General features: G+C 52.1%; 2 protein-coding genes across 3 annotated transcripts; one reads left to right on the top strand and one right to left on the bottom strand.

The window, feature by feature from the left end:
- The first annotated feature begins 1,245 nt into the window (after positions 1-1,245).
- CUEDC2 (CUE domain containing 2) lies at positions 1,246-12,223 on the top strand. 2 transcript variants are annotated; one of them, XM_053583091.1, is made up of 10 exons: positions 1,262-1,392; positions 7,156-7,195; positions 10,242-10,328; positions 10,680-10,823; positions 10,918-10,979; positions 11,072-11,202; positions 11,285-11,467; positions 11,599-11,660; positions 11,741-11,801; positions 11,886-12,223. In XM_053583091.1, the coding sequence occupies exons 3-10, from the start codon at positions 10,255-10,257 to the stop codon at positions 12,030-12,032; spliced, it is 864 nt and encodes a 287-aa protein (XP_053439066.1). In that variant the 5' UTR covers positions 1,262-1,392; positions 7,156-7,195; positions 10,242-10,254; the 3' UTR covers positions 12,033-12,223. The 2 variants fall into 2 exon arrangements, with proteins under 2 accessions (XP_053439065.1, XP_053439066.1); XM_053583090.1 differs by lacking the exon at positions 7,156-7,195 and having other exon boundaries at positions 1,246-1,392.
- Positions 12,224-12,347: 124 nt separating this feature from the next.
- FBXL15 (F-box and leucine rich repeat protein 15) lies at positions 12,348-14,597 on the bottom strand. The gene is made up of 4 exons (XM_053583089.1): positions 14,467-14,597; positions 14,146-14,299; positions 13,322-13,827; positions 12,348-12,675 (listed from the first exon to the last, which is right to left on the bottom strand). Exons 1-4 carry the CDS (start codon positions 14,517-14,519, stop codon positions 12,486-12,488), a joined length of 903 nt encoding a protein of 300 aa, XP_053439064.1. The 5' UTR covers positions 14,520-14,597; the 3' UTR covers positions 12,348-12,485.
- Positions 14,598-15,226: the final 629 nt, after the last annotated feature.

The following is a 15,226-nucleotide window of genomic DNA, read 5'->3' as shown; positions in this document are numbered from 1 at the left end:
AGCTGGGCTAGAGGCACCCACCACAACACCTGGCTATTTTTTGGTTGTAGTTGTCATTGTTGTTTGGCAGGCCGGGGCTGGATTTGAACCCACTAGCTCTGGTGTATGTGGCTGGTGCCTTAGCTGCTTGAGCTACAGGCACTGAGCCAGGTTCATTTATTATTAAGGGGATTTTTTTCTCTCATGATCCATTTTAAGGTTCCTGGGAAAGGGATGGCTGTGGGCTTCCACACAGGACAGCACTGGAAGCTGGGGCAGCAGGAACAGAAAGAGGAAGCTGAGGGCTGGGTGTGATGGCTCAGCCAGTAATCCCAGCACTTTGGGAGGTTGAGATGGAAGGATCACTTCAGCCCAGGACTTTGAGTCCACCCTAGGGAGTATAGTGAGACACATAACCTCCCTTCTCTACAAAAAATTGCAAAGAAAAAAGTTGACTGAGGTGAAACTACGCCTGTAGTTCCAGCTGAGGCTGAAGCAGGAGGATTGCTTGAGGCCAGGAGTTTGAGGCTGTAGTGAGCTATGATCGTGCTCTCCAGCGTGGGAGACACAGTGGAAACCTGTCTCAGATTAAAAACAAAAACAAAAAACAAAACAACACAGGAAGCTGAGTTGCATTGGGCCCTGAAGTTCAGCTGTCTGCGAACAGGGCATGGAAGGCACTGTGGGTAGGCATAGTCTGAAGGTTGTCCAGGATCTGGGCTCGACCCTCAGCACCTGCTGCCACCCACCTCCACCTTCCCCAGAACTAGACACTGTACTCCATCCTAATCTTGAGGAGAGACATCACAGTCAGGGAGATGCAAAGGAGAGCGGGGAAGTCAGCACCTAAGGGTTGACTGAGTGACAGGGCTTGAACCTGAACTATTATGGGGGAAAGACATTGGGAAGGGGGGTGGGGGGGGGAACACCAGGTCTGAGAGTAGGAGCCGCCAGATCCAACCGGGGAGCCACAGGAACTGCGGACGAGCGAGAGAGACACGAGGAGGAGAGAGGAAGCAAGCTATAGGATTTGAAGGCGAAGAACCTAGGGGCGAGGAAATAGTCGGACGGGAAGACACTAAGGGGAGTCAGTCTTCTCTGGCTCTGACAGATTAGAAGGAATAAGACTGGGATACAGTCCCGGCCAGTGCGACTCCACCCACAGCGACTCCACGCCTATCTTCTACCGCAACAAAAATGGCCGCTGCGGGAGCCCATCCAAAACCCTAGGACCTTTGAAAACGAACGTGGGAACCCCGCCCCATTATGGGCAACTTGCCCTTCTCAAAAATGGCCACCACGGCACCTCCAGGAGGGAACCGCTCTGGGCCCCGCCTTTGATCTCGTTGGTGGGGCTGGGGGATGAGAGCTGCACCGCGCGGGACAAGTCGCCGGCGGCGCCCGACGGAGCAGGTGATTTCCCCTCCAGCTCCCGGCCCAGGGCTGGGAGAGTCGCGGAGAGCACTGACCCTGGGTACCCGTTCTGTGTGTTCCCTCATGGTACCCCCCTGGAGCCCACTGGACCCTCATCTCTGATTCTCGCCGCGGCCTGAATCAAGGCACAAACAGTTTGCTCAGGCCTGCCTGGTCATGGGTCCCCCAAGGCCGCAACTGCATCCCCGTGTCCTCGGGCGCACTATTCTTGGCGCTTACGGGTGTCCCGCTAGCTGGTTTAGGAAGCTCCTGCTTCAGGGTCGGCCATCATGCCGGTTCCACTTCCTGTGCTCCCCCTACTCGCGTTGTGCTCCCGCCAGATTTTGGATGCCGGGTTCTCTCGTTCCCCTTAATGTCCTTGGTGCCTCTGAGGCTTGCATAATTGGTCTAGAGCCCCAGGAGCAGGGCTGCATAGGGTTTCGGAGAAGCAGTGAGTATTTCCTGCTCTACCCCTTGCCTGCTTGAGTTCCCTAGGACTCTTCACAGAGGTTCCCAAGATTCCTCCTCCCACTTGGCCTGTACTTCCACTTTGAGCACGTTTTCCCCCGCCCCCACCCAAGGGAGTAGCATGCCACTCCTCATCCTAGTTTCACTTAAGTTTATCCAGAGAGTCTCTATCAAGCATCTGGAGGGTCTAGGGTTGTGCTTGCCCTTGGGAAGCTCTCAGGCCATCTGGGAGCATTGAACATGGGGCAGTCAGGGCTGCCTGCAGACAGGAAGTGAGTCCTGCAGAATGAAGTTTGGAGAGGCAAAGGGAAAGATGTTTTGATTTGGGGGAAGGTCTGAACAAAGATTCTAAAGTAGACAGTAGGACCAGCAAGACAGGAGAAGAGTATCAGAATATAAACTGAGCTGGGTGTGGTGGCTTATGCCTGCAATCCTAGCACTCTGGGAGGCTGAGGCTGGTGGATTGCCCAAGCTCATGAGTTCAGGCCAGCCTCAGTCAGAGAGAGACCTGTCTCTAAAAATAGCCGGGTGTTGTGGCTGGCGCTTGTAGCCTCAGCTACTTGGGAGGCTAAGGCAAGAGAATCACTTGAGCCCAAGAGTTTGAGGTTGCTGTGGGCTGTGATGCCACAGCACTCTACCGAGGGTGACAAACTTTTTTTTCCTGTCTCAAAAAAACAAAAAGAAACAAACCAGATTATAAACTGGGAGGCCAGGCACGGTGTCTCACACCTGCAATCCTAGCACTGGGAGGCTAAGTGCATGAGCTCAGGAGTTGGAGACAGGATGAGCAAGAGCAAGACCCCATCTCTATAAATAGCCAGGAGTTGTGGTGGGCACCTGTAATCCCAGCTACTGAGGAGCCTGAGGCAAGAATCACTTGAGCCCAAGTGTTTGAGGTTGCTGTGAGCTATGACACCAAGACAGTCTTCTGAGGGTGATAAAGTGAGACTGTGTCTCAAAACGAAAAAGAATGGGCTTGGCGCCTATACCGCAGCGGCTAGGGCACCAGCCACATACACCTGAGCTGGCAGGTTTGAATCCAGCCAGGCCTGCCAAACAATAATGACAACTACAACCAAAAAATAGCCAGGCATTGTGGTGGGCACCTGTAGTCCCAGCTACTTGGGAGGCTGAGGCAAGAGAATCTCTTAAGCCCAAGAGTTTGAGGTTGCTGTGAGCTGTGACGCCACTAGCACTCTACTGAGGGTGACTCTGTCTCAAAAAAAAAAAAAAGAAAGAAAGAATATAAACTGGGGTCACACCATTTTCATCATGAGAGGTAGTGTACATGTGGTAGTTAACAGTGAGGGTTCTAGGGCCAGACTAACTCGATAAAAATCTGCCATTAACTTGCTCTGTGATCTTGGAGAAGTAACTTGCCTCCATTTCCTAATAGGTAAAATGGGGATAATAATAGCATCTATATTTTAGGGCTGTTGTGAGGATTAGGTAAATTAGTACATGTCAAGTGCAAACCTAGCAAGCAGATTGAAATCCTCAGAAGTGTTTAAGCAGGACTCATGACAGGGTAACATTCACATTTCTTGGTATCACCAACCAGTGATTACTGGCTTGGGGCCCCCAAGAAGTAATGGAGTTCTGTGGGCTATATCTGGAATTTGAAATGTCTCATGGAAATCATGTTGGGAAACCAGTCTGGTAGACCAAATCTTCCCCCAACTCGGGGTCGGGTGCAGCGGCTCAGGCCTATAATTTTAGCACTCTGAGAGGCCAAGGTGGAAGAATTGCTTGAGCTCAGGAGTTTAAGATCAGCCTGAGCAAGAATGAAACCCCATGTCTACTAAAAATAGAAAAATTAGCTGGGTGTAATGGTTCACACCTGTGGTCTCACTACTTGGGAGGCTGAGGCAAGAGGATTGCATGAGCCCAGGAGTTTGAGTTTGCAGTGGCAAAAGAGCAAGACTCTTGTCTCAAAAACAGAACAAATAAAAAAAAAAAACCCAAACTTCCCCTACTCAGGGACTGTGGGGGAAAGAAGTATGAAGAGGAGCCCATAAGCATGAAGGACATTCAGAGGAATGCTAGGGGATGGGAAAGGGCAAGTTAGAAGGCTGGGTGAAGTGGTGTTTGGGCAACCCAAGAATGGAAGGAGGAAGGATGCTCTCTTAGGAGGCAAGCTAGAGCAAAAGCTCAGGGGAGAAAGACTTTTTATTCAGGGATAGAGTTTCCCAATAGCAATTCCCTGGTCCTCAGACCTTGGTTTGAAACCCAATAGCATCAGACACATCCCTGATAGTGAGAGTTTCCCAATAGCAATTCCCTGGTCCTCAGACCTTGGTTTGAAACCCAATAGCATCAGACACATCCCTGAGAACCCTCCCCAGAAACTAGGCTTTCATGCAGTAGCCATGGGGCTTTGTCCCAGCAGAGATTACCAGGCAATGAATTTAAGGGTGATATAACCAGGGTCGATGTAGATTTCAGGCCAGGCCGGCTCGTGGAAGTCTTGATATCCCCCATCTCCTAGAGTAGCCCTAGAATAGATAATCAACTAAGTGACTTGGATTTATTTATTTATTTAGAGACAGAGTCTCACTATGTCGCCCTCTGTAGAGCACTATGGCATCACAGCTCACAGCAACCTCAAACTCTTGGGCTTAAGCGATTCTCTTGTCTCAGTCTCCCAGGTAGCTGGGACTACAGGTGCCCGCCACAATGCCTGGCTATTTTTTGGTTGTAGTTGTCATGATTGTTTGGCAGGCCTGGGCTGGATTCAAACCTGCTAGCTCAGCTATTTTTTTGTCACAGTTGTTTAGCTGGCCCAGGCTGGGTTTGAACCCGCCACCCTCAGTGTATGAGGCTGGTGCTGTAACTACTGCTGTAGGCGCCGAGCCGGTGACTTGGAATTTTTTACTTATTTATTTTTTTTTTTTTGAGACAGAGCCTCAAGCTATCACCCTAGGTAGAGTGCTGTAGCTTTACAGCTCACAGCAACCTCCAACTCCTGGGCTAAAGCGATTTTCCTGCCTCAGCCTCCCAAGTAGCTGGGACTACAGGTGCTTGCCACAATGCTCGGCTATTTTGGTTGCAGCTGTCGTTTGGTGGGCCTGGGCTGGATTTGAACCCGCCAGCTCAGGTGTATGTGGCTGGTGCCTTAGCCGCTTGAACCATAGGCGCCGAGCTGGTGACTTGGATTTAGCTGACTACCACAGTCAAGCCAGGTGCCTCTGGGCAAGTCATTAAATGCACTGAGCTTCAGTTTCTTCATCTAAGTGGGGAGTAACTGTTTATTGAATACATACTTCATGAGCGATGTTGAGTATACATTCGTGAGTGAACCAAGTATGTAGTCCCTACTTTCATGAAACAAGTGGAAGAAACATTAAACATCACTCAAATAATTCATTGATTATAGCTGTGGAAGGTGCTGCTAGTAAGGAAAATGTAGTCTGCAATGAAGGTGTAAGATGGCAGGGACCAGACCAGTTCCAAAGGGGCAGGTATAGCGTCCCCTTGAGGAAGGGAATTTTTTTTTTTTTTTGTAGAGACAGAGTCTCACTTTATGGCCCTCCGTAGAGTGCCATGGCCTCACACAGCTCACAGCAACCTCCAACTCCTGGGCTTAAGTGATTCTCTTGCCTCAGCCTCCCGAGTAGCTGGGACTACAGGCGCCCGCCACAAGAGGAAGGGAATTTTAACTGAGATCCAAAAATAAGAAAAAGTGAAATGAGGCTGGGCGCGGTGGCTCATGTCTGTAAATCCTAGCCCTCTGGGAGGCTGAGGCAGGTGGATTGCGTGAGCTCACCAGTTGGAGACCAGCCTGAGCCAGAGGGAGACCCCATCTCTAAAAATAGCCAGGCATGGGCGGCACCTGTGGCTCAAAGGGTTAGGGCGCTGGTCCCATATCCCAGAGGTGGGGGGTTCAAACCCAGCCCTGGCCAAAAACTGCAAATAAATAAATAAATAAATAAAAATTAAAGGGTAAAAATAGCCAGGCATTGTGGTGGATGCCTGTAGTCCCAGCTACTTGGGAGGCTGAGGCAAGAGGATCATTTAAGCCCATGAGTTTGAGGTTGCTTGAGCTATGACACCACAGCACTCTACCGAGGGCAACAAAGTGAGACTCTGTCTCAAAAAAAAAGAGAGAGAGAGAACAAAGTGAAATGAAGGGGTAGAGGTGGAAGGGCACCCAAGCAGAGAAACAGTTTGTGCAAAGGCCCTTGCAATAAAAGAGCTTGAATGTTGACAAACTGAAAGAAATCCAGGGTGGAGGAGAGTGATCCAGGGAAAGTGTGGTGTGTGGTGTATGGTGATGTTAAAGAAATAATAGGCAGGCTGGGTGTGATAGCTCATGCCTGTTATCCTAGCACTCTGGGAGGCCAAGGTGGGTGGATTGCTTCAGCTCGGGAGTTGGAAACCAGCTTGAGCAAGAGTAAGACCCTGTCTCTACTAAAAACAGAAAAAACTAGCCAGGCATGGTGGCACATGCCTGTGGTCCCAGCTACTCGGGAGGCTGAGGCAAGAAGATGGCTTGAGCCCAAGAGTTTGAGGTTGCAGGCTCGGTGCCCATAGCTCAGTGGTTAGGGTGCTGGCCACATACATCAAGTCAGGCGTGTTCAAACCTGGCCTGGGCCTGCTGAACAACAATGACAACTGCAACAAAAAAAATAGCCAGGCATAATGGTGGATGCCTGTAGGTCCAGTGCCTTGGGAGGCTGAGGCAAGAGAATCGCTTAAGCCCAAGAGTTTGAGGTTTCTGTGAGCTGTGATGTCACGGCACTCTACCGAGGGTGACATAGTAAGACTCTGTCTCAAAAAAAAAAAGAAATGCAGGATGAGGGCCTGAACTGAAAGCCATGAAAAGACTCTAGACTTGGGCGGCGCCTGTGGCTCAAGCGCTGGTCCCATATGCCGGAGGTGGCAGGTTCAAACCTAGCCCTGGCCAAAAAAAAAAAAAAAAAGAAAAGACTCTAGACTTATCCAAAAAGGTGGCGGGGGCTCGGCACCTGTAGCACAGTGGTTACTGAACCAGCCACATACATCGAGGGTGGCGGGTTCAAACCTGCCCTGGGCCAGCTAAAACAACTGCAACAAAAAAATAGCTGGGCGTTGTGGTGGGCACCTGTAGTCCCAGCTACTTGGGAGGCTGAGGCAAGAGAATCACTTAAGCCCAAGAGTTTGAGGTTGCTGTGAGCTGTGATGTTACAGTACTCTACCGAGGGCAACATAGTGACATGTTTCAGGAAAAAAAAAAAAAGAAAAGAAAAACAAAAAGGTAGTGGGAAGGCACTGATAGATTTTAAGAAGACAAGATTTTTTTTTTTTTGTTTTAAGACGACAAGATTTTTGTAAAGATCACCCAGCTTCAGCTCAGGTAAGCATAAGACATTACCCTTTTGGGGCCAAGTGTGGTGTGAAGAATAGGTCATGGGGGTAAAGGTAAGAGTGGTAGGGAGAAAGGTTAGGAAGCTCCCACAGGCAAGAGATGGAGCAGAGCAAGAGGCAACATGGAAAGAGTAGATGTGGAGAGAGAAAATGGTCAGAGCTTGGCGACTGACTGGATGATGGACAGCTAGAGGTAAGATGGTGTCAAGGTTAAGACTTGGGGCAGGAATAGCCAGGTGCCTGGACATGCACTTACTGAGAATGGCCTTGGAGGAGTAAAAAACTTGAGAGAATATCACTTTGGGACATGTTAAGCGTGAGATACCTGTAAGACATCCACATGGCTGTGTCAAGGAGGTAGATGTCCCAGTTCGGAAGACAAAGTGGGAGACTGGGCTAGAGGATTAGAAATTTGGTACTTGGTGACATAGAGTTGGTACATAAAGATGTGAGGCCAGGTGTGGTGGCTTATACCTGTAGTCCTAGCACTCTGGGAGGTCAAGTCAGGAGGATCGCTTAAGCTCAGGAGTTCCAGACCAGCCTGTCTCTACAAAAACTAGAAAAATTAGCCATATGTGATGGTGTACACCTGTAATCCAAACTACTCAGGAAGCTGATACAGGATTACTTGAGTCCAGGAGTTTGAGGTTGCAGGCAGCTATGATGACACACTTGCATTCTACCTGGGGTAACAGAGCAAAACTGTCTAAAAAAAAAAAAAAAAGTGTGTGTGTCAGATGAGGTATTGGAGAGGGGTAGGAGAGTGAACATGCAGAGTGAGGAGAGAGGAGCAGCACCTTTAAGCCTGAGAAATTCCCATTAGAGGGCAGCAGAGAAGGGATAGGGAAGGAGCCTGGGCAGAAATGGCCTGAGAGGTAGAAGGAAACCAGGAGTGTGTGATGTCTCAGAAACCAAAGTTGGTGCTGTTGAAAGAGCAAATATAAGGTGAAAGCATCAGACATTACCCTTTTGGGACTACAGGTGGCTTACACCTGTAGTCCTAGCACTCTGGAAAGCCAAGACAGGTGGATTGCCTGAGCTCAGGAGTTTGAAACCAGCCTGAGCAGAGTGAGATCCCCATCTCTACCAAAAGTAGAAAAATCATGCCTGTAGTCCCAGCTACTCAGGAGGGACTGAGGCAAGAGGATCTCTTGAGCTCAAGAGTTTGAGGTTGCTGTAAGTTATGACACCACAGGACTCTACGCAGGGCAACGAGTGAGACTCTGTCTCAAAAACAAACAAACAAAAAACAAAACCAAAAACATCCTTTCTTTGTAGATCAAAACCAGACAGAATTACCAAGCTCATATAGTTCAACTTAATTAGACCAAAACCTGAAAAGTAACTGACGATCTGAGCCCATGAAATTTTTTTTTTTTTTTTTTTTTTTGTAGAGACAGAGTCTCACTGTACCGCCCTCGGGTAGAGTGCTGTGGCGTCACACGGCTCACAGCAACCTCTAACTCTTGGGCTTACGCGATTCTCTTGCCTCAGCCTCCCGAGCAGCTGGGACTACAGGCGCCCGCCACAACGCCCGGCTATTTTTTGGTTGCAGTTTGGCCGGGGCTGGGTTTGAACCCGCCACCCTCGGCATATGGGGCTGGCGCCCTACTCACTGAGCCACAGGCGCCGCCCATGAGCCCATGAAATTTTAACATTTGTTCATTTCAGAGATGAACTGGTGCAGAAAGCAGACTGGAGATAGGTAGAAGTGACAGAATAGAGAATAACAAGGAGGTGGAACTAACAGGACTTAGTAATTGATTGAGTGCATCGGTGGAGGTGAAAGAGGGCAAAATCAAGGGTAATACGAAAGTTTCAGATTTGGTAGCTTAGTGGTGTCAGCTGATGACACTCATCCAAGCCACCGCAGAAGGTAGGGGAAGATGTGCACAGACCACAGGTTTGGGATGGGTAGAATTTGAGGTGCCACAGTGTATCATAGGTTTGGGATGGGTGGAATTTCGGAGTGGGATGATGAGCTGATGTTTGGACCTATGGTTCTGGAGATACTCATTTACACCCTTGTGTTCCTAATTCTCAAGTATACACTTTTGAAAATCAAAAGCATGTAGATGGAAATGAAGCATGTCAACAAGTATATATTGAGGACCTGCTAAGCAGGCATTTTTCTAAGTGATAGGGCTACACCAATGAGTGAGACAGTTCTTGCCCCACCCTTGGTGCTTACATTCTATGTAAGCAGAGAGACAATAGGCAAATAAACACAAAATAATGGGTTAGGGAGTATGGGGAATACTTGTTTTGGGTAGGTTAGTCCAGGAATGTCTCTCTGAGGTAACATTTGAGGAAGTTACCAAATGGAGGAAGTGTGAGGATGAGCCTGTCTGGAAGACACAGGCAGGAAGTAGCTCAGCAGGTTTGAGGAAAAGCAAAGAGGTCTGTTGGTGGGAAAGGGTCAAGTCTTGTAGAGCTCCATAGGCCCTACAAAAGAGGATGCAAAGTCCTCTGTACTTAGCTCCAGGCTGCTGCAAAGGTAGGGGTTAGGCAGGAGGAGAGAATCCATGAAAGATTTCTCCTGTCTGGGCCCCAGAGCCAGAAAAGCCCCTTTGTGCAGAAGGTGGGTGGCATGTTCTGGGTAGGGGAAGTGCTGTGCTTAGTCAAGTCCTGTTCCTTGAGGAGCTGGACAATGGGGCTCCTTGTGGTTAGACTTGGGGGCCAAGTGGCCCCCTGAATAATGGGATTCCTCAGCCACGAGGCATGTGACCCTAAGACCTTGGCTTCTTGCCAGAGGGTCTGGACCTGTTGCTAGGAAATGGGATAAGGGATGGGGAGTGGTAGGGGGGGACCTTGATCTGGAGGCCTTCTGGAGACAGGGCCCTGCTCTGTCTCAGGCTATAGGAGGTGAGAGATGGGTGGGAGAATGGCTGTGGCTCTGCTTGGGGCAGTAGGAAGGGCAACATCTACAAATGGTTCCACAGCAGGCCAAGAGGGAGGAGCTGATGCCCCCAGGCCCAGTGGGTGGGGGCAGGTGGGAGAGGGCCTGGCAATCCTGTTTGCTTATGTCCCTTCAGAAGAGGAGAGAGCATGGAGCTGGAGAGGATTGTCAGTGCAGCCCTCCTTGCCTTTGTCCAGACGCACCTCCCGGAGGCCGACCTCAGGTAGCAGCAGCTCCCCCAGGATTATGCTAGGACCAGGGCTGGAGCTGTCTAGCAGTACTCTGGACCCCCCTGGCCCATGAAGAGACTGGGGAGGAAAGCACTCAACCCTATCCTGTGGTGGGGGAGGGCCAATTATGATTTGTTGAGGTGGCCTGACCTCTCATCCTGTCCTTGTCACTTTTGTTGGACAGATGTGAAAACAGCTGTGAGGGAGGGTGGGATACTCTCTGGCTTCAAGGATTGAAGTCTAGCTTAAGGACTCCATGAAGCTGAAGGCTAGTGTCTCAGGTTAAGTGGGGTGCTAGAGGCATCTAATGTCCTACCAGGGGTTGTCCTGTCCCCTTCCTACAGTGGCTTGGATGAGGTCATCTTCTCCTATGTGCTTGGGGTCCTGGAAGACCTGGGCCCCTCAGGCCTATCAGAGGAGAACTTCGACATGGAGGCCTTCACAGAGATGATGGAGGCCTATGTTCCTGGCTTCGCCCACATCCCCAGGTGGGACCTGACTGGGACCAAGAAGAGGAAGGGGTCTGGCGGATTACGGGGGGTAGGCAGAGTTGTCCTCTCACCACCTTCCTTATCTTTTCAGGGGCACAATAGGGGACATGATGCAGAAGCTCTCAGGGCAGCTGAGTGATGCCAGGAACAAAGGTGAGTCTGGGGCTTTGGGTACTTGAGTGGTTTATAACTCCCCACACCTCCCCTACAAAGCCCTAGCCAACCTGATGCCCTGTCTCTTTAAGAGAACCTGCAACCTCAGAGCTCTAGTGTGCAAGGTCAGGTGCTCATCTCCCCAGAGCCCCTACAATGGCCTGAAAAGCTCAAAGAAGAGACCAAGTCTTCTGCTGATGCTGCTGGGGACACCCAAGATGAGGTACTGGTAGAGGAGAGTACTGACGAATCACTAGGAGGAGGGAAAGGAGGAAATACCGCCTCAATACCATTTGTGCCCACAGGCAGCTGGTGCTGAAGAAGAGCTGCTGCCAGGGGTGGATATACTCCTGGAGGTCTTCCCTACCTGTTCAGTGGAACAGGCCCAGCGGGTGCTGACCAAAGCTCGGGGTGATGTGGAGGAAGCTGTGCAGATGCTGGTAGAGGGGAAGGAAGAGAGGCCTCCAGCCTGGGATGGTCCCAACCAGGTATCCTCTCCCAGCCCCCAGTCCCCACATGTGGCTCCAGCTACATTTCCCCTTAATGTTAAGCCCCCACTCCTACCTGTCCCCCTCTTTTTCCCCTGCTTGGGTCTAGACCAGGCTTCCTCTCTCTGTAGGACCTGCCCAGGCGCCTTAGAGGTCCCCAAAAGGATGAGCTGAAGTCCTTCATTCTGCAAAAGTGAGTCTGGGCTGGGCTGGGCTGGGCCCTGGAGGGTCTTCCCAGGGTGACAGGAGCTTCACCCAGCCAGTTTTTGTCAGGTACATGATGGTGGATAGCGCAGAGGATCAGAAGGTTCACCGGCCTATGGCTCCCAAGGAGGTGAGAGGTGCTGGAGATGTGGAGTGGGTGGGACTGGCTCCTGGTCCCTGCTCTCTTGCCTTTCACTGCCTGATTGTCTGACAGGCCCCCAAGAAGCTGATCCGATACATTGACAACCAGATAGTGAGCACCAAAGGGGAGCGATTCAAAGATGTGCGGAACCCTGAGGCGGAGGAGATGAAGGCCACATACATCAACCTCAAGCCAGCCAGAAAGTACCGCTTCCACTGAGGCACTGGCTGGACTCTGCTGGAGCCTTCTAGGCTCAGGTCCCAGAGGGATGCAGGAGCCCTACATCCCCACATAGGGGAATCCCTAACTCCTATCCCCTGTCTTTATATCCCTTCTCTATGTCCTTGCTCCACAGTGTTAATCTGTTCTTGGGGCTGCCTCCATGGACACAGTAAAGGTTGCCCAAGGAAGGTGTGAGTGCATTCTGGTCATTTCTGCTTCAGAATGTATCCCTGGGCTGGATACTATGCCTGTCTGACCTTCCCTCCCCAAGCTTACATCCCCTAGCCTCCGACAGGGCAGCACAGGCAAGAGGGGGGTAAAAAGCTCTTTATTTGAAGCTCCAGGGGAGGACAGGGCACTAGCCTCTCACCAGAGGCCCCCACAGTTCGGTTTCCCTACAGCTCAAGTGTCAGGCCACACAGTCCAGCTGTGTTCTAACCAGCAGGTGGGTCAGACCTGCAGGTTGACAAAAGGTGCAAAGCCCGCCATGTCCTGCAGCAGTACCAGGGCCTGGTGCAGCGGTGGCTCCACGTCGATGTCCACACCGCGCTTTCGCAAGCGGCTCAGGCTGGGCTCGGCCACATGGTGGCAGTGCCTCACCCGTAGCGAGCGCAGCGCTGGGCAGTACTCGGCCAATGTCCTGAGGGAGGAGTGGGGTGAGGCTAGGGGCCCGCCTCCACCACACCCCACCCCACGGCGGGAGGTGGGAGGTAGGGGCGGGGCCCGGAACCCACTCAACCTAGGACTGGCTCCAGCAAAATCCCGTTCTCCCTCCAGCTTGGAGTTTACTTATTTCCTCCTTACACAAGGAAGGGAGGAGACCTGTATTTGGGTCATATACCCCATGCCTCCAGTGAGCTGAAGACATCTAGCATCTAGTCTCTTTTATCCGGAGGCTAAGGTGGGAAGATCGCTTGAGCCCTGGAGTTGGGAGATCCGCGTGGGCAACCTAGCGAGACCCCTCTCTATTATAGAAATATATAAATAAAAAATAAAAGGGGTAGCTGCACCTTAGCTTCGTCTAGGATCGTACATTTCTCCCTTTGTTGAAGAAAAGCCAGAAATCGACTTTCTATGTGAAATCTCCTAATGGTGGTTTTAAGTTTTTAAACTGCGGGCTGTCTTGCCTGGGCAATCTTAAAGGCCTTTTCTGTGCACTATGGGAGTGCTGTGGTTATCAGGAAGATCTAGAACCTCCACTCTGACCTTTGATAGTTACAGCCCACCTCTACTCCCAGAGGCTGTTTGCCCTCCTCCCACTTCACCGTCCCCCTAGACCCAGGCACCTGACGCCATCACTTCCAACGCGGAGGCAGCCGGTAAGGTCAAGGTGCTCGAGTTCCGGGCAGTTGCGTGCCAATTCTTGAACCGCGGTGTCCCCCACGTTGGCGTTGACAGCCAATGAGAGGCTGCGGAGGCTGGCGCCGCGCCTCTGCGCCAGGTACACGATGGCCTCGTCCTTGAGCTGGCGGCAGGCAGTGAGGTCCAGCTCCTCCAAGGCCGGGCAGCGGTCCACGAGCCCTCGCAGCGCCAGCCCGTCCACCCAGTCACAGTGTGCGAGCGATAAGCGCTGCAGGCGGGGGCAGCCCTCGGCCAGCGCCCCCAGGGCACGGCGGCTCAGTTGCCCACAGCCCGCCAGCGCCACACTCCGCAGCTGAGGATTCCGCGCCAGTACCGGCACCAGGTCCTCGTCTGACAGCCATTCGTGACACGGCGCCAGCGCCAGCTCCTGTAGCCCCTCAGCGTCCCGCAGCAGCCAGGAAAAGGCGGCTCGTGGAATCTGCGGACCCACCTGAGGGCGAGGAAACAAAACAGCTCAACTCAGCGGTTCCAGGAGGCGGGACGGGCGCTGCCTATTCGTCCCTGAGGAGTTATTTCCCGACAGCCACCCGCCCTCCCAGGAGAGACCTCACGTTAGCTCTGAGTCGCTACCCAGTATTAGCGCTACTTGGTAGGGACTTGGTAGCGCTCCCCACTGCATGTATCTGTTCCTCGGCAGCCCTGGCCGCCTGAGGGGGTCCGGAAGGGTACACAGCAGCGCTTAGGACTGGGCTGGAGGCGGGGCGGAGGCGGGACACTTATGGGGGCGGAACTCCAGCCCCCGGCTCACCTGAGCGGCGTCGAAGCGGCGCAGTCCGGCCAGGTGCAGCTGCACTAGCGCCCGGAACCCCCTGCTAACGCGCTGCAGTCGCAGTAGTTGGCGCAGTGGGACCCGATTCAGGACATGTGGGAGAAGCACGTCTTCCCAGGGCAGGTCCAGGAGCCTGCGGGTAAAGGGGCGTTGGCGTCCTAAGGTCGCTGTTACCTGGGAGTACGTCTCTGTTATGCTCCTGCTCCCGGGCTCCTAAGAGTAGCCCTCAGACCCTCCCCGGGCTCAGTTCCCCTTTCCTGGGTCTCTCTTCCCTCGCTCGGCCCCTCCAATGCTAGGTACCTGACGGCTCCGGGCTCTTGCTCTACTCCGGACGGCTCCATCCGTGGCTCCATCGGCTGTCTAGTGCGCGTGCGCAGTAAGGTCGTCTCGCTTTGGCCTAGGAGCAGCTACTGCAAACCCGCCTCCTTGGCCTGTAGAGACAGACCGATTCAATCGAGTGCCGTCTCACTGAGGATCCTATCTGAAAGCTTTCCGGATGGACCCGAAACTGAGGCGAAGCAGACCGGTGTTGTAACATTAGACCTTGCCTTCTCTGCTACTGGGCTTGAGGACTGTAGCTGCAGAATGCAGTAGATATCAGAGACTGGTTTCTGTCGTCGTCTTGGGCCAGTAGCCGCCTCTGAGTGCAGTGGTGATGGGAGGAGCAGACAAGGCCAAACGCAGAAGGGGCGGAGCCAGAGCTCCTAGGTTACCGGCCTCCCTTCTCTCTGGTTGCGTTCTGAGACTTTGAAAAATGCGAAGAAACTATCCGGGCTCTTACTGACTGGCACGTAATAGGTGTTCAAATAATGAATGAATGAGCGAAGCTGGAATTTTTCTTCCTTCATCAACCAAACCTGCTCAAACCTCCCAATCCTGATTTATTGTGAAATGCCGAATTGTCCAGCCTTTTCACTCCGGAACAGTGTAGGCCGGGGTTGCTCCTGGGGCGACACGTAGGGGGCGCTAAAAAGGACTACACATCCAGCTGGGTTCCTTTCCTTCAGAGATTCGGAGTCCTGAGAAAAATAAGTGATCAGCTCAGCCCGCTAGGAGTACT

The sequence above is a fragment of the Nycticebus coucang genome, chromosome 3 (genome assembly GCF_027406575.1).
Source record: "Nycticebus coucang isolate mNycCou1 chromosome 3, mNycCou1.pri, whole genome shotgun sequence".
In the NCBI taxonomy this organism is placed as follows: domain Eukaryota; kingdom Metazoa; phylum Chordata; class Mammalia; order Primates; family Lorisidae; genus Nycticebus; species Nycticebus coucang.
The sequence above is the reverse complement of the archived record's forward strand: the minus strand, read 5'-3'. Positions and strand labels throughout refer to the sequence as shown.

What these genes read in the sequence shown, in the direction of transcription:
- FBXL15 (XM_053583089.1), bottom strand. Translation starts at nt 14,519, where the DNA reads ATGGAGCCACGGATGGAGCCGTCCGGAGTAGAGCAAGAGCCCGGAGCC. An exon ending in GCCGCTTCGACGCCGCTCAG is followed by an intron (nt 13,828 to 14,145) that starts GTGAGCCGGGGG and finishes CCTCGCCCTCAG; the next exon opens with GTGGGTCCGCAGATTCCACG. An exon ending in GTTGGAAGTGATGGCGTCAG is followed by an intron (nt 12,676 to 13,321) that starts GTGCCTGGGTCT and finishes CTCCTCCCTCAG; the next exon opens with GACATTGGCCGAGTACTGCC.
- CUEDC2 (XM_053583090.1), top strand. Translation starts at nt 10,255, where the DNA reads ATGGAGCTGGAGAGGATTGTCAGTGCAGCCCTCCTTGCCTTTGTCCAG. An exon ending in GAGTGATGCCAGGAACAAAG is followed by an intron (nt 10,980 to 11,071) that starts GTGAGTCTGGGG and finishes TGTCTCTTTAAG; the next exon opens with AGAACCTGCAACCTCAGAGC. An exon ending in CTGGGGACACCCAAGATGAG is followed by an intron (nt 11,203 to 11,284) that starts GTACTGGTAGAG and finishes TTGTGCCCACAG; the next exon opens with GCAGCTGGTGCTGAAGAAGA.